We start from the raw sequence: 26,628 nt of genomic DNA, 5'->3' as shown, positions 1-26,628 counted from the left end.
GAAGATTGCAGCTGCAAATATATGAACCAGTGTAACTTGAGGGGTGCCATCCTATCTTGTAGGTGAGAGTGTGATGTCCTGTTTTATGCAGGAACTTATGCAGTGTTTTTAAGCTAAGGGTTTGTTGCTCTTTTAATGAATAAAACAGGCAGTATGGTTTGAACTACCTGTTAAATCACTGGTGAGACTTTTACTGAAAGAAAACTTTGTAGATGCCAAGCAGAAGCAAGGAATACTTGAGTAGAAACAATTGTTGCAATATAGGTAAGGAACATAAAGCAAACAGTTCAGAGATATGATAGAGTAAATGTGTATTTAGTTACACTTAGTAAAACTTCAGTAGTTGTATCCTTATTGTAACAATTCTCAGGAATGACTTCACGCACTCACACACTCATACATAAAATATATACAGCACAGTCAGACTATGGTAGTAACCGGTAGATTTAGCAAGGTAATGCGGATGCTTTCCAGAGAGTGACAAGGTAAGAACGGATCCTTTGTAAATGGATTAAATATTACCTTAGGTTTGAGGAGAACGGTTTTACCTCTGTGACCGGTATACTGCGTTGGTGTGAGTGCGGCTTCCGGGACGCTGCAAGTAGATCCGGTGGCTCCTTGATCCGGTTTGATGAAATAATAGAATTCCGGTAGAATTGGAGAAATAATGAAATACTTTTGAAAGTAAAGTGTACAGCAAAAGATCCTCACTTACTACTGCTGTTTCAGAGAGAAAGAAACAATGAAGCAAGTTAGGAAATATCAAAAGTAGAATCACAGCAGGAGGGATGCGATCAGATAAGCTCCAAAGAGAAAACAATTTTCAGGCAAGGAATGATGGTTCAGGTGTGCTTGATATAGGGTGGAGGAAAGGTAGGCGGGATATACCTTAAAGGTATATCACACACTCCCCCCGCTAAGGGGTCCCCCAATTGACGAGAGGGATGGCTTCAAAGGATACCTGCGATGAAAGGATCTAATCAGACGGGGAGCAGAAATGTCAGTGCTACGATGCCAAGAATTGTCCTCAGGACCAAAACCTTTCCATTTTAACAAGTACTCTAGGTGACGATTCTTGATCCTAGAATCTAGAATACGGTCCACCTCAAATTCGTCGTGGTCATCTATTTGTAACGCAGTTGGAGTCTGAAGACTGGTTTGTACAGTAGAATTATAAGGTTTTATCAGAGACACATGTATAGTGGGATGAATCCTATAAGCTGCAGGAAGAGTTAAACATACCGTCATAGGGTTCAAAATTTTATTGATTACAAAAGGTCCAATGTATTGGTTCGCCAATTTCTTAGAGGGTACATGTAGTTTTAGATTCTTTACAGATAATAACACTTTGTCACCCACTTTATAGACTGGACTGGGTCTGTGACGTTTATCATAATAAGCTTTCTGATAATTCTTTGCATCAGATAAGTGTTTTTTGACTAGGGCTAGTCTTGCTTCAAGTTGTAAAGAATAGTCTTTAGCAGCTGGTGAGTTTACGTCAGTTTTAGATAGTGTCAAAGTTGTCGGATGATAGCCATAGGTTACATAGAACGGTGTCATTTTTGTTGAGGATGATACCGAATTGTTGTAAGAGAATTCCGCCATTGATAAATAATCTATCCAATCATCCTGCAAATGGGAAATGTAACAACGAAGATATTGTTCTAATGTTTGATTTAGTTTCTCAGTCATCCCATTGGTTTGGGGATGGAAGGCTGTTGAATATCTTGGTGTGATTTTTAACAATTTGCATAATGATCTCCAAAAGGATGAGGTGAATTGTGTACCTCTATCTGTTATTATATCAGTGGGTAGTCCGTGGAGTTTCACTATGTGGTTAAGGAAAACATTTGCTGTAGTAAAAGCTGAGGGTAACCTTTTTAGGGGTATAAAATGTCCCAATTTTGTTAGATGATCTATGACAACTAATATAGTGTTAAAGTTCCTTGATTTTGGTAGCTCTACAATAAAGTCCATCGAGATCATGGGTTTATCCGGAACTGGCAATGGGGTCAACAATCCGATGGGCCCTTTATGATCTATTTTATTTCTAGCACAAGTGTCACAGGAATTGACATAATCTTGGATGGTTTGATTCATTTGGGGCCACCAAAAGTTTCTTCTTGTTTTTTCAATGGTTTTTTGTATTCCGGTATGACCGGATAAAGGTTCATCATGAGTGTGTTTCAATATTTGTTTTCTTAATGAACAGGGTATATACAATTGATCTTTATGGTTTATTAAACCAGTATTTAGGTTTTTGTGACAGGATTTAGGTGTATTGGTTTCTTTTTCTTGTGCCCTTTTAATCTCTTCCTCTAAAGGTGTTAGGACTCCAATAAATTTTTCGATTGGTACTATTGGAGTCAGGGTCTCTTGAGGTGTCATTTCCTGTACTCTGGATAATGTATCAGCCTTGGTATTCAGGCTTCCTGGTCGATAAGTGATCAAGAAATTGAACCTATCTAAGAATAATGACCACCTTACTTGTCTGGAAGTTAGAGTTTTGCTTTTCTTCAAATATTCCAGATTCTTATGATCTGTGAAGATTTTAAATGGTTTTTGTGTACCTTCCAGTAAGTGCCTCCATTGTTCAAGGGATACTTTGATAGCAAGGAGTTCTTTATCTCCTATACTATAATTATTTTCTGCAGGTGTGAATCTTCTTGAATAATAAGCTACAGGAAATAATTCTGATTTGTTGTCTACTTGTTGAGATAGAACTGCTCCTATACCTGAACTTGAGGCGTCTACCTCTAACACATATTGTAGCTTAGGATCTGGCATGTGTAAAATGGGGGCTTTGGAGAATTGCCCCTTTAAGTAGTCAAAAGCTAATTGGGCCTGTTCGGTCCATTTATATCTTTGTTTCTTACTAGTCAACTGAGTTAAGGGCTTTACTATATCAGAAAAGTTTTTTATAAACTTTCGATAGTAATTGGCAAAGCCAATAAAACGTTGTAGGGCACGAACCGATTTTGGTGTGGGCCATTCTAGTACAGATGAAACTTTATCTGGATCCATTTGGATCCTGTTAGGAGTTATTATGTATCCCAGGAATTTGATTTTGTTCACATGAAATAAACACTTTTCATGTTTGGCATATAACTTGTCTTCCTTCAAGCGCATTAAGACCCAACGTACATGTCTTTCGTGTTCCTGTTCTGTCTTGGAATAAATTAGAATGTCATCTAGATACACTATAACACAGATATCCATTAGATCTCGGAAGATTTCATTAATAAAGTGTTGGAAAGTAGCTGGGGCATTGCTCAATCCAAAAGGCATGACGTTATATTGATATAACCCATATCGAGTCCGAAAAGCGGTCTTCCATTCGTCACCTTTCTTCATTCTGATAAGGTTATATGCCCCTTTTAAATCTAGTTTAGTAAATATTTGTGCTCCTTTTAACCGTTCTATTATCTCTGGTATTAGTGGTAATGGATACCTGTTCTTTATGGTTATGGAGTTTAAAGCCCTGTAATCAATTATAGGCCTTAGAGTGCCATCTTTGTTTTTTACCAAAAACATGCCTGCTGCAGCTGGGGATGTAGAGTGGGATATGAATCCCTTTCTCAGGTTGTCATCCAAATAGGACCGTAAATACACTAACTCATCTTGTGATAAAGGATAGATCTTCCCATGTGGTATTGGTGACCCTGGAATTATATCTATAGGGCAATCAAAGCTTCTGTGAGGTGGTAAATTCTCTGCTTCTTTCAAATTGAAGACCTCTGCCAAATCCTGATATATCCCTGGTATCCCTGTCTCAGATGATGTTAAAATACTATGAGGGTAACAGGTGTTTAGACAATATGTTGAGTCTAGTGTAAGTTTTGAATGTTCCCAATCTATTTTGGGATTATGTTTTTGCAACCAACTATATCCTAAAATGATAGTATGCAGTGATATGGGGATCACATCAAATGTAATATATTCTGTGTGCCCATTGTTTATCATTATAAGCAAAGGTATTGTCTGGTGTGTAATGGGTCCCTTATTTATTAAAGTACCATCAATTGATTTAACAAACACAGGGTTCTGCTTGCACACCAGAGGAATTTTATTATTTACAATATATACAGAATCAATGTAGTTCCCAGATGCACCTGAGTCAATCAATGCCTTGGAGTGTATATTTTCCTGATCCCACTGCAAAGAGAGAGGTAAAGTCAATTGCATTGTATCTGAGATATGATATATGTTTTTATAACCGGTTTTCTTACCCTTCTTTTGTCTTTGTAATGAAGGACAGCTTGAGACAGTGTGTTCCTTTTGTCCACAGTATAAACACAAGTTTTCTAACCTTCTTCTTATTTTTTCCTCATTACTTAGTGGCCCCTTGATAGTGCCTATCTCCATAGGGGTTACACTACCTTGAGATTTCTCAGATGTTGTAGGATAAGTGACCTGACGTCTGGGTATTGTGTCTGAAGTGGATCTCTCTGCTCGCCGTTCCCTGAGTCTTCTATCTATGGATGTGCTTAATTTAATAAGTACTGGAAGAGAATCAGGCATTTCCTGGCGAGACAGTTCATCCTTAAGGTTTTCAGATAGGCCCAGCCTAAACTGATTCTTAAGGCTAACTTGGTTCCATAGTGAGTCTGTTGCCCACCTTTGAAATTCAGTTGTGTACTCCTCCACCGTGCGCTTACCCTGTTTGAGTGCGCGTAGTTTAGAGTCTGCAGTTATTTGCGTATCTGTATCTTCATATAGATTAGACATAGCTTGAAAGAAATCCTGTAGTGAATCCAAAATTGGGTCATTATTTTCATAAAACCTGTTAGCCCAGGTTCTGGGCTCTCCCTGTAGAAATGAAATAGTGGTGCAAACCCTGATGCGGTCTGAATAATATGTGCGGGGTCTCATGGTAAAAAGAAGTTTACAAGCAGTCTTGAAATCTCGAATTCATGTCTTTTACCAGTGAAAGGTTGAGGGTATTGAATATGGGGTTCAGGTACATCAGTACTTTTGTGAGACATATATTCTTTAACAATAGCTTTTAATGCGGTATTATCTGCTTGTACTTCTGTTAAGCCTTGTGCAAGATAATCTAATTTTCTTTGTATGTTAGAGAACTCAGTTTTAATTTCATTTGCATCCATAATAACAAAGTTTTGTTTACCAGTAACAAACCCTTAGAACACTGTGGCCTGAAAATTATGTGATGTCCTGTTTTATGCAGGAACTTATGCAGTGTTTTTAAGCTAAGGGTTTGTTGCTCTTTTAATGAATAAAACAGGCAGTATGGTTTGAACTACCTGTTAAATCACTGGTGAGACTTTTACTGAAAGAAAACTTCGTAGATGCCAAGCAGAAGCAAGGAATACTTGAGTAGAAACAATTGTTGCAATATAGGTAAGGAACATAAAGCAAACAGTTCAGAGATATGATAGAGTAAATGTGTATTTAGTTACACTTAGTAAAACTTCAGTAGTTGTATCCTTATTGTAACAATTCTCAGGAATGACTTCACGCACTCACACAATCATACATAAAATATATACAGCACAGTCAGACTATGGTAGTAACCGGTAGATTTAGCATGGTAATGCGGATGCTTTCCAGAGAGTTACAAGGTAAGAACGGATCCTTTGTAAATGGATTAAATATTACCTTAGGTTTGAGGAGAACGGTTTTACCTCTGTGACCGGTATACTGCGTTGGTGTGAGTGCGGCTTCCGGGACGCTGCAAGTAGATCCGGTGGCTCCTTGATCCGGTTTGATGAAATAATAGAATTCCGGTAGAATTGGAGAAATAATGAAATACTTTTGAAAGTAAAGTGTACAGCAAAAGATCCTCACTTACTACTGCTGTTTCAGAGAGAAAGAAACAATGAAGCAAGTTAGGAAATATCAAAAGTAGAATCACAGCATGAGGGATGCGATCAGATAAGCTCCAAAGAGAAAACAATTTTCAGGCAAGGAATGATGGTTCAGGTGTGCTTGATATAGGGTGGAGGAAAGGTAGGCGGGATATACCTTAAAGGTATATCACAGAGAGAAAGGTAACATTGCCCCCTTTTCTACTATGTCTGCTACTCTATAGAGGCCCTTATTCTCCCATTTCTTTAGATGTTTATTTGTATCCCCCTGTAAGAGATATCTAATTGGCATCAGCAAGGAATTTTTAGGGATGATGTCTTCTCTCTTCCTAATTTTTGACCATAACTTAACTGTAAGATCTCTTGTGTGTGTTTCTGGGTGACGGTCGTCAACCTTGTTCTGCTGTGTGGTCCACAAAATGGAGTCTGGGTATGTCCTCCCCTCTAATTCCGCCTCTAAGGTAATCCAGACAGCTTCTCCCTCTCTCCTCAGTATCATCGCATCTTGTGCTGTTCTGGCTGCTCTATAATAGTCTATTAAGTTAGGCCCCCCAACCCCTCCTAGAGATCTATGTCTATGTACTAATTGTTTAGAAATCCTCGCCATTTTTGTACCTCTTATGAAGGCTGAGAGATCTGTCTGTAGCTTTTCAATATCTGCAGATTACAATCTTTATAGGCAGTGTTCTAAATAGATAGAGCAATCGAGGTAGAACGGTCATTTTGACTGCAGCCAATCTTCCCATCCAAGAGAAGTTATGCTTGCGCCATTTTGCGATGTCTGATATTTTGAAATAGAGGTGGGTAGTTGTATTTATATAGGTGTTGTATTTGTTGTGAAAGGTTAATCCCTAAGTATTTAAGTGTGTGCTTGACCCACCTAAAATCAAAGTTTAGCTCCAATAATTTCTTAGTTTGGTGAGGAATAGCAATAGGGAGGACCTCACACTTATCCAAGTTAATTTTGTAACCTGATATGGTCGAGAAGGATGCTAACACTGCATATAAATTGGGTAAGGAGATGAGAGGTTTTGTAATGGTCAATAGGATATCATCTGCGAATAGGGCCAGTTTGTATTCTGAGTGTGCTATCTTAACTCCCTCTATGTCTGGGTGCGTTCTTATTCTAGCTGCCAAAGGTTCAATGCAGAGCGCGAATAGTAAGGGCGACAGGGGACATCCCTGTCTCGTGCCGTTAAGTATGGGGAAGATGGTAGATCTATAGCCTCCCGCAGTCACCTGAGCCTGGGGTTTCGAGTAGATTGCTCGAATGGCTGTCATAAAGGTACCCTCGAAGCCCATTCTCAGTAAAACCTTGGTCATGTATTTCCCTGTTACAAACTTTAAAGGGACACTGAACCCAAATTTTTTCTTTTGTGATTCAGGTAGAGCATGCAATTTTAAGCAACTTTCTAATTTACTCCTATTAGCAAATGTTCTTCATTCTCTTGGAATCTTTATTTGAAAAGCAAGAATCTAAGTTTAAATGCCGTCCCATTTTGGTGAACAACCTGGGTTGTTCTTGCTGATTGGTGGATAAATTCATCCACCAATAAACAATTGCTGTCCAAGGTTCTGGACTTTCTTTTTCAAATAAAGATAGCAAGAGAACAAAGAAAAAATGTTAATAGGAGTAAATTAGAAAGTTGTTTAAAATTGCATGCTCTAGAAATGACATGCTCTAGAGGCATGCTCTGAATTGAGGTTCCAGGAAGAGGAGGAGCTCAGGTGTATGGGAGTGTGGAACACCTGTGCAGCATTACCTCAACACAAGCCCTTGGCGGAGTTCTCGCGCCTAAAACCCTTAGACCCAGGGCGGCTTGTCTGGCTAGACCATCGCCTCCAGAACCCACATAGTGCCACACCAACGCACTAGGCTGCAAAACTGTAAACTGCAGCAGTTAGAAGACCCTACCTCAGAACTTTAAAAATACTTTCTGGAAGCAACACTTTTTTTCTTCCGTATTGAACTACCCTTTCAGCAACACCTGGCGGGACTTGCCAGGCAAATTACATTGTTATATCCACCCCAGAGTGCGATAAAGGAAAAGGGAACTATCTTGTTTTTGTTGCTCCATTTCTGGATCCCTGCACTTACCCGGTGTCCAGATGCTGCCCTGAGCCCCCTCGCCTGATCGGAGGTTGCTTGGTCCCACCTGGCTGGAGTGGTTTCTCTGCTGCGGGGGAGAGAGAGAGGTGAAGGAGCCGGGAATACTCTGTTTCTTTCTCGGTCGCCCAGGCCCCTCCCACCAGTGCTGCGTGAGGGGCGGACCGACATCGGCATCTAAAGGTATCCTTCTGGTTATGGAATACGACCATCTCTGCTGAGCCACCACTCTCTATACCGGCCTGACCCTTGGCGGTAAGGTAGCCTTTTACATCTTTGGCTGACTGCATCGCGGGTCCCCTCTCCCACCGGTGCTGCGTGAGAGGGGCCGCACTGAGGAAACATTCATCTTCTCCCACAGAGGTGATCCAGGCCATCGCAGGGTAACGTTACAAACATCACAGGGGAACTCACTTGACACCCTACCCTCCTCTCCCCCTATAAGCATAGAACAAACCTTTTTAAGAAAACGCCAAGGTGTGAAAAGAAGGGCTTAAGGGAAAGGACATAGACTCAAGTACTAATTTGGACCTTAACATAAATATACTAGGCTATAACTATCTTAAAAAATCAAAACTTATTTTGTTTAAAATAAGAAGACGCTGAAAATTAACACTGTGTATGTCATTTACATGTGTTTACCTTTATAACAGATCTGAGTTGAATATGTAACAGAATGTCATTCTCGGCTTGCTTTTTTACTGTTTACACCTGTTATAGATATATCTGCATTTAAAAGCACACTCCCAGAGGGTTCTCTGCCCCATTATAAATTTAAATATCCCCGGGAGCTAACTAAGAAACAAGCTGCTAAAAAATAAGAAATAGGAGAATTAACCCTTTTCTTTTTGTTCTTTGTTTTCTTCTATATGTACTGTAATTTAAAGCAAGCATTGCATAGCTAAACCTGTCCTTGTTACCAGCACTAAACTTGCAGGAAGCTTAATTGCTCCTTTTTTTTTTTTTTTTTCTTCTCTTCTCTTTTTCGTGAGCTGTATTAGACAGACCACATTGAGGGGGAGGAGAAAAGAAAAAAAGGTAATATATTGTTACAACTCAGAGGTCATAGCTAGAATTTGACAAATGATTGATTTGAAAAAGTAACAAAGTGATATCTCTCTCTGCTTGTTCTTTTTTTTTTCCCTTTATGTCTGTATTGGATATGGGTGCAACTTAAAGCATATTTTCAGAGCGCTCTTTTCCTCATTAAAAAAACTCTCACACCTCCTGGAGTTAACTAGGAAACAAGCTGGTAGGGAACAGGAGATAGGATAATTAATTCTCCTCTCTTTTGTCCTCTGTCCTTTTATCTGAACTGTAATTGAGAACAAGCATTGTATGGTTAATCCTGTTTCTGTTATCAGCACTAAACTTGCAGGAAGCTTAATTAGTTCTTTTTTTTTCTTTTTTCTTCCCTTCTTCCTTGTTTCCCTTGTTTCTCTCCTACTTGAGTTGTACTAGTCAGATTACACTGAAGGAAGGGGGAGGGGGAGAGGGAAGGGAAGGGAAAGGTAATATATGGTTACAACTCCAAGGCTATAGTTAGAAGTTGATAAATAACTTGATCTGAAAATGTAACAAAGTGTCATTTTTCTCTCTTTGCTTGTATACTGTTTAAACTTGCTATACAGAGGCTTGCATTTAAAAACATATCTTCAGAGACTATATTCATATACTCCTTGGAGCTAAATAAGGAACAAGTTGCTAAATAGTCAGATTTAATCTATTTTTCTATGAAAAGAGAACCTGCACGAATTTGCATTACATGACTCTCTCTCCTTAGTCATGAACACCTTCAGTCACAGGTAAAGTGTCAGACTAACCAATCTGATAATATCATTACCAATAAATCTGTAGAAGGGCTACTGAGTTGAATAACTCCTGTAATATTTAAACTGCTGCCAATTTTATATATTTAAATCTCTAGTAGAATCACAAATATACAAATTTTGCTATCCCTCCTTCCCACCTTATTAATTTTAAAATTAAGAGGAGAAAAGAAAGGGGGAACCTGAACACTGAAAGTTGAAATAGGAAAAAAAAAAGAGAAACTCACAACTCACACTACAGCACAATAAATACTAATATAATAATTTAAATAAAAATAAACACACACCCCACCTAATTTTTATCACTTAAAGGGACAGTTAAGTCCAAAAAAAACTTTCATGTTTCAAATAGGGCATGTAATTTTAAACAACTTTCCAATTTACTTTTATCACCAATTTTGCTTTGTTCTTTTGGTATTCTTAGTTGAAAGCTAGACCTAGGAAGGCTCATATGATAATTTCTAAGCCCTTGAAGGCCGCCTCTAATCACATGCTTTTGTATTTGCTTTTCACAGCAGGGGAGAGCTAGTTCAGGTAAACCCTATAGATAACATTGTAAGCATGCCCGTGGATTGTGGCAGACACTGCACTAATTGGCTAAAATGAAAGTCAATAGATAATAAATAAAATGTCATGTGATCAGGGGGCTGTCAGAAGATGTTTAGATACAAGTTAATCACAGAGGTAAAAAGTGTATTATTATAACTGTGTTGGTTATGCAAAACTGGGGAATGGGTAATAAAGGGATTATCTATCTTTTAAAACAACAAAAATTCTGGTGTTGACTGTCCCTTTAAAACATCTTTTTTTTTTTTTTTATTATTTTTTTTTATTCTTCCCCCCTCTCCTCACTTCAACCACTCCCCTTTCCCCTCATTACCTCACATTATCACATTCCACTTGATAATTACCCTTCTTAGTCACATTCTTCTTTTTTCCTGCACCCCACTGACAAGTGGCTCACTTAACAATTCCCCTTTCTCCACCAAACAAGGGGGGAGGGAAGGGAAAGAGAGAGAGGAGAGGAAAAGAGAGACACATAGCACATGGACAAATTTCTCTCTATCTCCCCTAAAACACCCCCACCAGGCATGGCAGCGAGAAATAGAGAGAGGAAATCCAAGAATACACAAGATTCTCTTACAGAAACAACAAATACGCACATGATAACATTACCTGAGGTAACTAACATACAGAGTCTAGTTACCAGCATCTCTGAGGCTCTAACACCTAAGTTTGACACATTAAGGACAGAAATCAAGCAAGATATCTCCTTATTAACTCAAGAGATCAGACAATTTTCCAACAGATTGCAGGAAATAGAACAGCGAGTGTCAGACCTAGAAGACTTAACAACAGCACAGAACTCTAAAATTGAGACCTCAAATGCTAATATTCACAGGATCAATGATAGGTTGGAGGATCTTGAAAATCGTTCCAGAAGGAACAACATTCGGATAATAGGCCTTCCAGAAGATAAGCAATATGACAATTTGTGTCATTTTATATCAAATGTGCTTGCTAAGGCCCTAAATGTCCCTCCAACCTACCATCCGATCCTAGTAGAAAGGGCGCATAGAATAGGCTCCCCTCGCCTAGATAATAAAGATAAGAATCGTCCGAGACCTGTGATTGCAAAATTGCTTAATTTCCAGGATAAAATTATGTTGCTACAACTCTATCGTAAAAACCAGCCACTCCTAATTGATAATACCAGGATTTTGATTTTTCAAGACTTTTCTGCCCACACAGCATCTAAGAGAAGAGAGATGGCACCAACCTGCACTAAGTTCATACAGAATGGACATCATGCCACCATAATATATCCCTCTAAACTTAGAGTTGAAGTGGATGACACCATACATTTATTTGATGATGTTCAATTAGCTGAGGATTTCTTCAAGACACTAAAGTCACAAGTTTAGCTAAGAAATGATCCTTTGTTATAAAAAGAGGTTAGGATCTATGACTAGGGAATTCCCTCGGGATAGGGAATGGTTAGTTTATTTTATTGCTGTTTTTTTTTGTTTGTTTGTTTGTTTGGTTTTTTTTGTTTTTTTTTCCTTTTTTTTTTTTCTTTTTGTTTTTTTTCTTTTTTTTTTCTTCTCCTCTCCCTCTCGCTCCCTCCCCCCTCCCCCCTAAGTAAATGCCTTCAAAACTAAATAAATTAAAAATAATATCTTGGAATGTAGGGGGCATTTCGTCTCCTATTAAACGGAAGGCAATACTCACCCATCTAGGTAAAGCCCATGCAGATATCGGCTTCATACAAGAAACCCATTTAAATCTTGAGGAATCTCTTAAATTAAAAGCGCAATGGGTTAGAGAGGTTTTTGTAGCACCAAGTATCAGGAAAAAAAGAGGCGTAGCTATACTGATAGGGAAAAAGTCCCAAGTAGAAATATTACAATCTGAGGTTGACTTGGAGGGGAGGTATGTCCTAGTGAAACTTAGAGCTGCCCAGAAGATCTACACACTATGTAATATATATGGACCAAATATATCTGACCCAGGGTTTTGGGACCATATTCAATCTAAGCTTCTATTATTGTCTGAAGGACATCTGATTCTAGGGGGAGATTTTAATATGGCACCTCAATCTCCCCTAGATAGGCTTAGAAGGGACTCCATGCAATTGAAACAGAAAAAGGATAGTATAGACACTAAGATTTTTAATAAAATCAAGCAAAATTTGGCACTTCGTGATATTTGGAGAATCCAAAATCCTGACACTCAGGATTTTACCTGTCTCTCCAAAGCCCACAAAACACTTTCTAGGATCGACCTATTTCTTACAGATGAGCGTTTACCCATTACAAAAGTAAAAGCAGGAATAATGCCGGTTCTTCTCTCTGACCACGGGCCTATCTTTTTAGACTTACATCTTAGTCACTCAAAGCCCAAAATATCACGTTTTTTTTTCCCTTATCATTTAACAACAGACTTAAAATTTAAAGAATGGATTAGAAATAAGTTCAATGATTATCTCAACCTTAATAGTGATTATATTGGGCGTCCAGATATTTTCTGGGAGACTGCTAAAGCAGTGTTAAGAGGGGAAATCATAGCCTATGTTGCCATTTTAACTAAAAAGTTGAAGTCAAGGGAAAAAGAGATTAATAGTCATTTAATTAATTCATATAACCATTTCCTACTTGAGAAAAATCCCTTAAACTGGGCGAAATATATTCGGGCTAAAAGTGCTAGAGACACTTTCATAATGACCCAGGAAACACACAAGGAACTTAGATTTCAAGCTAAATTATACAGATTTGGCAATAAGTCGGGAAAAATGTTAGCTAAACTAGTTAAAACTGAAGGAAAGAAACAAACTATTGAAAAACTTCACAATAATGGGAAGCAAATATCAAAGCCTGAGGAAATCTCTGATTTATTTTCAGAATATTTCCAGGATTTATATACCTGCAAGGGATACGATGTTTCGAGAGCTGCTGAGTTTTGGAATAAAATTACTCATCCAACAATCTCAGAGGAAGACAATATTAGTCTTAACTCTCCTATTACAAAGGAAGAGATAGAGAAAACAATTTCTAAGCTTTCCTCAAATAAAGCCCCAGGCCCAGATGGGCTACCAAATGAATTTTATAAAATTTTATCAGCTGAAGTAGGGCCTTTTCTAGGCAATCTTTATAATGAGATCTATGTTAATGGTAAATCAGTTTCACCTTCCTTCTGCTCCTCATTTACAACTCTGATCTTAAAGGGAGGGAAAGATCCTATGCAAAAAGAATCATACAGACCAATTGCTCTGCTTAACTCTGATTTCAAAATGATGTCTTCTATTATTGCATCTAGACATCAGCCCATCTTAGCAAAAATAATTCATACGGATCAAGCCGGTTTCTTGAATAGACGTAACTCTGCGGCAAAAATCAGAGAGCTCCTTATTGTAATGGATCATTTTCAGAACCTTCCCTCTGAGGGGGGGGAGGGCCTCCCTGACCTAGCCATCTTGTCAATTGACGCAGAAAAAGCGTTTGACTCTGTAATTTTCAACCATTTAAAAACCTCTCTAACAAAATTTGGGATCCTGGGCAACTTCCCTAAATTTGTGGAAAATTTGCATAATCATTCCCAAACGAGATTAATAATAAATGATATTATCTCATCTCCAATCACAATGGATAGGGGTACGCGTCAGGGGTGCCCTCTCTCCCCTCTCCTTTTCGACATCGCTATCGAACCCCTAGCAATTATGATAAGAAAACATTTAGAAGGCATAAAGATACAAAACTATGAGATAAAAATAGGTTTATATACCGATGACTTATTAATCTATCTGTCCAATTCAAAAATAAATATACCAAAACTCCTTCAAATAACTGATCATTTTGGCTCCTTTTCGGGATATAAAGTGAATAAATCAAAATCTGAAATACTCTGGCTTAGAAGAAATAGTAGCTCTATCTTAGTTACTCCATTTAAAGTGGTTACAGACTCTTTTAAGTATTTAGGGATTCACATACCGATTAGTGTAAAAGATTTATACAAATTTAATATATCCCCTATTCTTTCTACTATCAGGGAGAAACTTAAAACTTGGCAGAATCTGCCTTTATCAGTTTCTGGTCGCTCAGAACTGTTCAAAATGGTTCTCCTTCCCAAGCTTTTGTATATTCTCCAGAACCTACCTCTAATCTTATTGGAAAAAGATGTTCGCTTCTTTAACACCGCAATCAGACAATTTTTATGGCAAGGGAAAAGGTCCAAGATATCTCTCATTAAACTTTCTGTGTCAAGGGAATATGGAGGCTTGGCACTGCCAAATATTAGAGCATATAACTATAGCTTCTTAGCACGCATAGTTGCCGACTGGATCCATACTAAAAATTACATTTTAAATAATGAATTAGAAATAAACGTCTGTGCGCCATATCTCCCTGTGGCTTTGATTCACTCTTTACCAAAGGAACTGCCAGCAAATATCAAGAGACTCAAAACTATATCTAACCCCATTAAGGCATGGTGGAAGTTAACCGGATCTCTCTCAGTGTCTAGTAGTGCCTCGAGACATCTTCCCTTGAGAGGGAACCCACGATTCCAAGCAGGTTTAAAATCAGAAGTTTTTGATAGATGGCATAATAATGGCCTGGATAAACTAATTTATATAATAGACAAAGATAGGAATTGTATCAAAACTTTTGAAGAATTAAAAACTGAATTTAATCTACCCAATAAAGACTTCTTCGCTTATCTGCAAATAAGGCACCTCGCTATCGAAATAATTAGAGAACAAGGCTACGGCTGGACATTAGGCAAGCTGGAAAGCTGGCTCGCCTTAGTAAAAACTGGCCTTATGTCTATTTCCCCATGCTATCAAACACTTATTAATGAGAAAGGAGTCCTATTATTAGATAATTTGGCCTTAATATGGAGCTCATTGATACCTCAGAGCAATATTGAACCGAAAAATTTACAATTATCAATTAATAAAGTTGCTTCTTCTACATTATCGGCCACATGGCGAGAGTCCCACCTTAGGCTCCTTCACAGGACATACTTCACCCCCGAGAAAGGACATAGAATTCATAATCAGCAATTTAACAAATGCCCCAAATGCTCCTACCCAGCGGCCGACTTGATTCATATGTTCTGGTCTTGCCCAAAAATAAGAAATCTCTGGAACAGACTAGAGTTCTGGCTCAAAACTACAATAAAAACTAAGTCACTTTCCTTGTCATTATACCAAATCATATTGTGCCTGAAGCCAGAAGGTAGTTATCAGGATAATGATAAACTAGTAACTCTTTCTATATTAGCTACCAGATACCTGATTTGTAAGAAATGGAAATTGAGAGCTCTTCCTACAATCCCTGAAGTCAAGAACTATTTAAAAAAGGAATGTGTACTAGAACAGAAGGACACAAATATCAATAAAGAATCAGATATAAGGAATTTCTTCAACAAATGGGCAGCTTTTATAAAAACATTTCATGAAAGTGAAATTAACTATTTGATCTTCCCATTTAAAAATTCAGAGATAGTTCTTCTCGGTATTTGGTAAATGGGGAGAGGGGAGAGAGATGTTATTTTTTTTTATTTATTTTTTTTATTATTTGTTTTTGATTTTATATCAGAATGATTGGTTTTCATGGTGGGTGAGAAAATTGAAGGAAAAAACCCAGCAGTGAATATAATTAACCTCTGTTTTTTGTATTTTTCCGGTATGTTATACTGATAACATATATTGCTACAAATTCTGCATAATATCAAGAGCATTGACAATAACTGCCTTTTTGGCTCATATTTGTTTTGTAAAATGACTTGCCCTGCGTGGCATAAGATATGTTCTTGTTTTCTTTTTTCATATTGAACTGTATATAATGCTGGTTGTAAATAAAGACTTTAAAAAAAAAAAATTGCATGCTCTATCTAGATCACAAAAGCAAAAATTTGGGTTCAGTGTCCCTTTAAGTTGTGGTGAGTCCTACAATGTATTAGTAAAGTTGTCCACGCTCTGCTTTGTATGGGTCAAACAAAGGGATACTAAACCCAATTTTTTCTTTCATGATTCAATTTTAAGCAAATTTCTTTTATTCTCCTATTATCACATTTTCTTCGTTCTCTTGTTATCTTTATTTGAAAAACAGAAATCTAAGCTTGTTAGGAGACGGCCCATTTTTGGTTCAGATCCTGGGTAGCACTTGCTGATTGGTGGCTAAATGTAGCGCTACCCAGGGTGCTGAACCAAAAATGGGCCGGCTCCTAAGCTAGCATTTCTGCTTTTTCATATAAAGATAGCAAGAGAACAAAGAAAATTGATAATAGGAGTAAATTAGAAAGCTGCTTAAAATTACTGCTCTATCCGAATCATAAAAGAAAAAATGTAGGTTTAGTGTCCCTTTAAACAACACAAGAAAACAATTACAATATATGTAGGAAATACAACACATCTCCGCTAGGCTGAAGTATTAATTCTTATTGACTGAGAGAACTCCTATAGTTGTGTTGATGGGTAGAGAAACCCCCATATATATATATATACAGTTGTATGCAAAAGTTTAGGCACCCCTGACAATTTCCATGATTTTCATTTATAAATAATTGGGTGTTTGGATCAGCAATTTCATTTTGATCTATCAAATAACTGAAGGACACAGTAATATTTCAGTAGTCAAATGAGGTTTATTGGATTAACAGAAAATGTGCAATATGCATTAAAACGGAATTAGACTGGTGCATAAATTTGGGCACCCCAACAGAAATATCACATCAATATTTAGTAGAGCCTCCTATAGCAGAAATAACAGCCTCTAGACACTTGCTATAGCCTGTAATGAGTGTCTGGATTCTGGATGAAGGTATTTTGGACCATTCATCTTTGCAAAACATCTCCAGTTCAGTTAGGTTTGATGGTTGCTGAGCATGGACAGCCCGCTTCAAATCACCCCACAGATTTTCAATGATATTCAGGTCTGGGGACTGGGATGGCCATTCCAGAACATTGTACTTGTTCCTCTGCATAAATGCCAGAGTAGATTTTGAGCACTGTTTTGGGTCGTTGTCTTGTTAATTTCTTAGACCTTGAAGGCCGCCTCTAATCTAAATGCATGTTGATCGTTTTTCACCACTAGAGGGCATTAGTTCACGTATTTCATATAGATAGCATTGAGCTCATGCACGTGAATTTACTATGGTGACAGCACTGATTGGCTAAAATGCAAGTCTGTCAAAAGAAGTGACATAAGGGGTCTGCTGAGGCTTAGATACAAGGTAATTACAGAGGTAAAAGGTGTATAATTATAATTGTGTTGTTTATGCAAAACTGGGGAATAGGTAATTAAGGGATTATCTATCTTTTAAAACAACAAAAATTCTGGTGTTGACTGTCCCTTTAATCCAATAAACCTCATTTCACTACTGAAATATTACGGTGTCCTTCAGTTATTTAATAGATCAAAATGAAATTGCTGATCCAAACACCCAATTATTTATAAATAAAAATCATGGAAATTGTCAGGGGTGCCTAAACTTTTGCATACGACTGTATATATATCTATATATATATATATATATATATATATATATATATATATATATATATATATATATATATATATATATATATTTCTTTATTCCTATATTGTTATTTATGTATGATAGAAAAACAAATATACTTTAAGTGTTTATTTTAACCCTTATACCTGTAACTTATATCTATTTCCCTTAAGAATTAGACGTGTGGAGTCCAGAATGCCTTACACTGACATTTCATAGACATTCATTGATTGGCCATTGTCGGGGTCAATGAACATCTGACCCTAATTAGCCTCATAAAAAGCAATAACCTGTTATTAAATCTAGAGAAACTTAGGTTGCAACATGGCAGTGTTAATTACTTTATGTAGACTAAAATGTTACAGTTCTTCAATATTTAAATTACTACAATTTTAAAAAAAAATATCTTGAATATGTTTTATTTCTCATGTTAATATTTGCTTTTAATACATCATTATTAAAAAATTAAGGGGTTTATGGTTCTCTAAGCCAGTGGTCGCCAACCAGTGGTCCATGAGAAGATGTTGGTGGTCCTTGACACCATCAAGCAGAAATTAATCTCCTCTGATGGTGTCACCCCATCGCGCCACAACTCCCTACAGTGCCTGTCTGGACATCAGTGAAAACCGACTGAGGAGGAGTTAAATTACAATCTCCCTACGCACGTTGCGTAGTACTTTTTAACTCCTCCCATCCGGGCGCGCTGCTCAGAGGAAGATGCTTCCATTTTAAAGCCAGCAGAGGTTGGCTTGAAATAGGGGAACTAAAGTATATAAAAAAAACGAAAATCTTTTCTCTTTTCTCTCTTATATTTCATTTATTTTCTTCCCGTTACCTGTCTCTTTCTAGTAGTTTTCTTTACTCCTTCAGATGGACTTACATCACTGTTTGTCTTCCTCCCCTCCATCTTTATTAAAATAAATATTAATTATTTTTCATTCTTATAATTTTCCCGCGCACAAAGCCATTCCACCTGAATTCCAGTAATTGCCATCCAGCAGATCAGCCATATCCCACCAGTATTATAGTAATTGCCAGTAACATCAGTCGTGGTTAGCTCACATCCATATTGAGAGCTTTCTGATATAAACTTAATTTATGACTCTGATGTCTGACCATGACCATAAGTAGTTTTAAATAATTCCTAACTGGGGAGGTAACTTGTAAGTCTTGTGGTCCTTTTAACATCATTCTTGTTTTCCCTCTTTCTGCCTCTCTGTTTCCAGCTAAAAAGTTGGCACTTACCCTTCATCTGTCATTTGGAAGTGTTCTCTCAGTTCTGTCATTCAGTTAGTTAATTCCAAAAAAATATTCTTAAAAATGTGTAAATATATACATAAAGTAAACTTAGCTATGGTTATACTAGTTATGTACAGTATGTGTATATATATATATGTATATATATATATATACACATATACACACACATTATAGAGGTTTGTACCTTTTAAAAAAAAAAAAATATGTTAATGGTCCACGGGATTCAAAATTGTGAGTTTAGTGGTCCCTGAGGTCTGAAAGGTTGACTACCCCTGCTCTAAGCATCACACACAAGTATATAAAAGATGTGATCAATCAATGCTATTGTAATATTTGTTCCTTGTAGGTTTGGCAATACCCAATTTGGTTTACCAGAGTTGATATGGGGCCGATTTATCATTTGTCTGGAGGACATGATCCGCTGTAGCATATCATGTCCGCCAGACATCGATAAATGCCTACAGCATACTCTGTCGGCATTTATCATTGCACAAGTAGTTCTGGTATACTGCTTTTGCAATGCCGCTCTCTGCAGATTCGCGGCCGCTAGCTAGCAGGGGGTGTCAATAAACCTGATCGTATGCAATCGGGCGGATTGATGTCCGTAGCCTCAGATGCGGCGGACAAGTTAAGGAGCAGCGGAACCTTTACACTTTCAGCTTCACTGGTTTAACTCTTTAAAAACCGTAGTCTCCATCAAATAACAAGACTGCAGCACGCTTTGGTTCAACACCTAACAATTCACAATGGTTTTTTTTGGTTTTTAAAAACAAACAAAAATATTTAACAAATGTTTAAATAATACAACAAAGTCCCCAAGAACTTATGTTTCAGTGCAGGGAATATAAAAGATAATCTCTTTAGAAAATATTTATTCAAATCTATAAAGCTAAAAACTAAACCTTACAAATCACCACCAAGATAATACTGAGATGAAGTTCAACAATAAAATGACTAAATCTTATTAATGTCAGCAAATAGCAATGTTAAAAACTAAATGAAAACATCTCAAAAAATGTATTTCTTAGGGAACTGGTCAAAAACATAAAAACATGTATTAGTGATGAAATATCAGAAAGCGCCTAACTAGAGGCTATTGGGAAGTGGGTTTAGAAGATTCAGTAAGCTTCTCTATCAAGTGTAGATATTCTTGGTAAAAGATAACACAAGGTTGTGTAAAGATGAATATATAAGCGATATAAGAGTTTGACAAATTTAATACATAATATAAAATTAAAGTTCAGCATACAATCAGTTAAAAACATGGATCCATGTGCATATTATAAAATATTGTACAATATTAATCGGTTAATAAACAATTGTTTTAAAACGATAAGTAACAGTTGTTTTAAAACACAAACTTATTCTAAAAATCACAAACTTCTGTAAAAATTACTTTAAATATTACAAACTTCTGTAAAAATTACTTTAAATATTAAATTGTTGTTATTCAGTTCCTTAAAATGTAGTTTGGGTGTATTGCACCAATTTATTGAATGTCTCTAAGTCCTTAGTGGGAATATCCTCCTCCGTTAAAAAATGTGATAAAACAATGATGGTATAAAAAATAAAAGTGATTCCTTTAAAGTGTTCCAGAAAAAAATCTGTGTTAGAAAAAATAAAAAATCTGTGTTTAAAAACAAAATTATATTGGTGTTCTAAAAATCGGAGATATGTGGATCAAAAATATATAACTCAAAAATTGAACTCAAAAAACGTGTGGTGATCCAAAAATGATGATGGTGAAAAAATTAGTTAGTGGAAAAAAATGTGTGAGTGTAGCTCCAAATCCTTAATCAATGGTTATTTGGTGGTGTAAAGTAAATGTGTTGATAATAATGATGATTAAAATCCTCCTTTCCTTTCTGGCGAAAGTCTTGAAAAAGGCCTAACTGAGAGGCCGAAACGCGTTGACAGAATTTGGTGAGCAATATTTCATTACTTTCTTCTCTATTTGTAGCATTATTGCACTATGTTGTTTTGTTGTTGATTGCAGGTTTATGAGGATAGAGTCTTATAATATAGACTGAATACCCTAGAAAACACTCCAACAACTAAGCATTCGCCAGAAAGGAAAGGAGGATTTTAATCATCATTATTATCAACACATTTACTTTACACCACCAAATTTTTTCACCATCATCATTTTTGGATCACCACACGTTTTTTGAGTTCAATTTTTGAGTTATATATTTTTGATCCACATATCTCCGATTTTTAGAACACCAATATAATTTTGTTTTTAAACACAGATTTTTTATTTTTTCTAACACAGAATTTTTTCTGGAACACTTTAAAGGAATCACTTTTATTTTTTATACCATCATTGTTTTATCACATTTTTTAACGGAGGAGGATATTCCCACTAAGGACTTAGAGACATTCAATAAATTGGTGCAATACACCCAAACTACATTTTAAGGAACTGAATAACAACAATTTAATATTTAAAGTAATTTTTACAGAAGTTTGTAATATTTAAAGTAATTTTTACAGAAGTTTGTGATTTTTAGAATAAGTTTGTGTTTTAAAACAACTGTTACTTATCGTTTTAAAACAATTGTTTATTAACCGATTAATATTGTACAATATTTTATAATATGCACATGGATCCATGTTTTTAACTGATTGTATGCTGAACTTTAATTTTATATTATGTATTAAATTTGTCAAACTCTTATATCGCTTATATATTCATCTTTACACAACCTTGTGTTATCTTTTACCAAGAATATCTTCACTTGATAGAGAAGCTTACTGAATCTTCTAAACCCACTTCCCAATAGCCTCTAGTTAGGCGCTTTCTGATATTTCATCACTAATACATATTCAATCTCAGGGGCAGCTAGGTACCCCATTATCAAAAAGCAAGATTGGGATATTTTGAGCGCTGTAAGATACCGTTTAATTCAAAAACATAAAAACAGATTTAAAAAAAAAAGAAAGGAAAAGATGTTACTCTGTCCTTTAATAAATGATGATAATAATTCATTAATATATTAATTATTCAGCTCTACTATTTTGGAGTAGAAGAAATTCCAAGTCTAAATATGCGTAAAAATCAGTGTACCATACTCACGTAGAGATGAAACCGATATAGCACGTTCTACAGATGTTTAAGGGACAGTCAACTCAAAAATGTGTATTGTTTAAAAATATAGATAATCCCTTTATTACACATTCCCCAGTTTTGCATAACCAACACGGTTATATTAATATACTTTTTACCTCTTTGATTAACTTGTATCTAAGCCTTTTCTGACAGCCCCCTGGTCACATGACTTTTTATTTATTATTTATTGACTTGTATTTTATCCAATTTAGTGCAGTGCCTGCCACAACCCTTAGGCACAATGTTATCTATATATCTCACATGAACTAGCACTCCCCTGTTGTAAAAAGCTAATAAAAAGCATGTGATAAGACTCATAAGAGGCTGTCTTTAATGGCTTAGAAACAGGCAGAAATTTAGAGGTTTAATGGTTATAAAGTATATGTTGCATGTGCAAAGGTGGGGAATGGGTAGTAAAGGCGTTTATCTTTTTAAACAATAACAATGTTGGTGTTGACTGTCCCTTTAAATATTCATCTCACCAGTGCTTTCATAGTAACATACATAGTAACATAGTAGATGAGGTTGAAATAAAGACCTACGTCAATAGAGTTCAGCCCATACTACCTTTCTATAACAAACTTATCTTCTTGCACTGAAACTTTGCAAATTTCCATCTATCAAACCTCCCAGCAGTTACTCTTTGCGGTTCTGGTGCTATTTACGAACCAGCGTTCATGGTGCTGTTGGGGAACCAGCTTCTGCTGCAACTGATGTACGGTGGCTGTGGCCCTGGACTTGGAGAAGCAGTATCTGCAGCTTAGCTGTTGTGCTGCACTCGGTTACGGAAGATGGCAGCTCACAACTACGCTTCTTGAGAACCTGGGAATCGCACCACTGGATTTATGTATCTTGATAGATATCAATAATTGTGCTGGTAATCTTCAAAGTCAAATAAAACAGGCCCCTTACTTTCAAAAATCCAATTTATAGAAAACTAGATTGTGATTATTCAGGCACAACATCATGATCATCAATGGTTAATTTAACTTTGATATTTATAGGTGGCTAGTGCTAAACAACATTTTTCCACCTCGTTCCTTGGGACATCTCAACAGACAAAGGGGTAGATATACTTGACAGCGCTAAATGCCGACAGCATACACTGTCGCCATTTATCATTGCACAAGCATACTTGTGCAATGCCGCCCCTGCTCACTGGTGGCCAATCGGCCGCTAGCAGGGGCTGTCAATCATTCCGATAGTATCGGATCAGGATGATTTCAATCCACCACCTAAAAGGTGATGTACAGGTTAAGGAGCAGCGGTCTCATGGCCGCTGCTTCTTAAGTTCCGTTTCAGGCATTCGCTGCTTCATAAATGGAGCCCCAGGACTTAAAGTTGTTTCTCAGGTGGAATAATTGATGGGTTAAATTAAACATAATAGATCTCTGCAGCCTCTTCAACTTCGCCATCCCCTCTGACTTCAATCCTTGTTTTGTTATTCTATGCAACTGATTCACTAAGGCTGTGACCTCCCCATAGTTCACTGTTCCAGATGAAAGAGTAACATAGAGTCTGGTGAAGCTGCTGGTGCAGAGGTTTAATAGACTCCTGATCTGGTCTAGTTACCTATGGTCAGATCAGGGCTACAATGGTGGTTATATGTGGTCTCTGGATATATCCTGGGGACTGAGAAACACTGGTACAGAAAATAAAATGCTTCTGATATTCTCTTTCTTTTCACCCCCATTAGTTTCAACCTTGGTGACAGACCTCAGCTAACCAGATATTTTAGAAAAGAGTTAAATATGTTACCAACTTCATTTGATGATGCTGCAAAAATAAAGTACCGCCAGCTGATTGAAAAATACGGCACACACTACATGACCAGTGCAGAGGTCGGAGGTCAGGTATTAGAGGTCACCGCTCTCCAGACTTGCCGTATATCCATGGAGGGTATGACAGAGGAGGAGATAAAAGATTGTCTGGAAATAGAGGCATCGATTGCTGTGGCAGATAAAGGGGAAGCCAGCACTAAAGCGAAAACCTGCAAAGAACTGAATCAGAAAAGATCTAAAGGTGAAAGCTTCCACCAGACCTTTAGTGAGAAGAATTGGCAGGTGAGTCATTAGTAGTGCAGAGTTAAAGGGACTGTCTACTCCAGAATTGTTACTGTTTACAAATATAGATAATCCCTTTATTACCCATTCCCCAGTTTTGCATAACCAACACAGTTATATTAATATACTTTTTACCTCTGTGATTACCTTGTATCTAAGCCACTGCAGACTGCCCCTTATCTCAGTTATATTAATATACTTTTTACCTCTGTGATTACCTTGTATATAAGCCTCTGCAGACTGCCCCTTATCTCAGTTATATTAATACACTTTTTACCTCTGTGATTACCTTGTATCTAAGCCTCTGCAGACTGCTCCTTATCTCAGTTATATTAATATACTTTTTACCTCTGTGATTACCTTGTATCTAAGCCTCTGCAGACTGCTCCTTATCTCAGTTATATTAATATACTTTTTACCTCTGTGATTACCTTGTATCTAACCCTCTGCAGACTGCTCCTTATCTCAGTTATATTAATATACTTTTTACCTCTGTGATTACCTTGTATGTAAGCCTCTGTAGACTGCTCCTTATCTCAGTTATATTAATATACTTTTTACCTCTGTGATTACCTTGTATCTAATCCTCTGCAGACTGCCCCCTTATCTCAGTTATATTAATATACTTTTTACCTCTGTGATTACCTTGTATGTAAGCCTCTGCAGACTGCCCCCTTATCTCAGTTATATTAATATACTTTTTACCTCTGTGATTACCTTGTATCTAAGCCTCTGCAGACTGCCCCCTTATCTCAGTTATATTAATATACTTTTTACCTCTGTGATTACCTTGTATCTAAGCCTCTGCAGACTGCCCCCTTATCTCAGTGCTATTTACAGACTTGCATGTTAGCCAATACGCGCGGACTCATAAATAACTCCATGGGAGTAAGCACAGTGTTGCCTATATGGCACACGTGAACTAGCGCCGTCTAGCAGTGAAAATGTTCAAAATGCACTGAGATAAGAGGCGTCCTTCAATGACTTAGAAATTAGAATATGAGCCTACCTAGGTTTAGCTTTCAACAAAGAATACCAAGAGAACAAAGCAAATTTGATGCTAAAATTAAATTGGAAAGTTGTTTAAAAATGCATGCCCTATCTGAATCATGAAAGTTTAATTTTCACTAGACTCATGTCTCTTTAAGGTAACAAAGTCTGATCTACTGGTATGATTTTTGCTTTTTAATGTCGGGCGGACATGATCGGCTACAGCGAATCATGTCCGCCTGACACATGATAAATCGGCCTCTTAGAAAGAACAATTGTAAATGAACATTTTAGTACCTGTCTCTTCTTTCCGAACCCCCTGCTAGCGGGAGATCGGCCGCAAATCTGCAGGGGGTGGCATTGCACAAGCAGTTCACTAGAACTGTTTGTGCAATGATAAATGCCGACAGCGTATGCTGTTGGCATTCAGCGATGTGGGGCGGACATGATATGCTACAGCGGATCATGTCGGACAGCCCGATGATAAATCGGCCCCTATGTGCTATTGCCTTGTCTCGTTATCATGTAATTATGCAAATCTACTGTATTTTCCGGTCCTTTAAGCTCTGCATCACTGTACTGTAAGATACTTGCACACATTATAAATGTTTTAAATGTAAAAAAAATCCTTTGGTTTGTATTTCTCAGGTAAATGGAGGAAAAACAACCTTTGGACTTCTTTCCTTTGATTCAGATGTTAAAGAAAATTCTGTCTTTGATGAATGGTTTGAGAGCCTTAAGACGATGCCCGATGTGTTATCCTACTCTCTGCGTCCTATACATGAACTTGTGAGATTTAAAGGGCCACAAAAGGAGAATCTCAGAAAGGCTATAAGTGCTTATATTATAGAAAACGCTCTTCAAAAGAACTGCTCCTGCCCTGGTAGCTCTCAAATCAGCATAGCAGCAGAGTGTTCTTGTGTTTGCCATGCAAGCCCTGAAAGAGGGCAGAACTGTTGCCCAACTAAAAAAGGGTTGGCAAAACTGGTGGTAACTGTCAAACACGCCAATGGCCTTTGGGGTGATTATATAAGTAGTACTGATGCTTATATCAAAGTAAGTTTTGGTAATGAAAAAAGAGGGACGTCAACAATATGGAACAATAATAATCCCATCTGGAACATTCGTTTTGACATGGGGTTTGTGGATCTGAGTTCCGTTTTTAAACTGAAGGTGGAGATATGGGATGAAGACAATAAATATGATGATGATCTGCTTGGTGCATGTGACAAATCACTTACTAGCGGCCAAGTGAATACTATTTGTTACGCGCAGCACGGGAGCCTCACGTACAGTTATAATGTGACCTGCGTTCCGCATCTCTCTGGGTCGCAGTGTCAGGACTACAAACCTTTCAAAGAGTAACAAATCATTTCAGTTTCATACAATAAATATCAGATTGCATCTCAATATAGCTATA

The 26,628-nt window shown here is 37.1% G+C and overlaps 1 protein-coding gene across 1 annotated transcript in view; it reads left to right on the top strand.

Moving 5' to 3' along the window:
* LOC128641623 (perforin-1-like) overlaps positions 1–26,573 on the top strand; it is a 53,953-nt gene extending 27,380 nt beyond the window's left edge. Inside the window, exons 3-4 of the mRNA XM_053694161.1 lie at positions 23,852–24,218; positions 25,857–26,573. Coding sequence (XP_053550136.1) covers positions 23,852–24,218; positions 25,857–26,573 — 1,084 coding nt within the window. The remainder of the gene's footprint in view (positions 1–23,851; positions 24,219–25,856) is intronic.
* The last annotated feature ends 55 nt before the right edge of the window (positions 26,574–26,628 follow it).

Source organism: Bombina bombina, chromosome 11, assembly GCF_027579735.1.
Source record: "Bombina bombina isolate aBomBom1 chromosome 11, aBomBom1.pri, whole genome shotgun sequence".
Classification (NCBI taxonomy): Eukaryota; Metazoa; Chordata; class Amphibia; order Anura; family Bombinatoridae; genus Bombina; species Bombina bombina.
The sequence above is the reverse complement of the archived record's forward strand: the minus strand, read 5'-3'. Positions and strand labels throughout refer to the sequence as shown.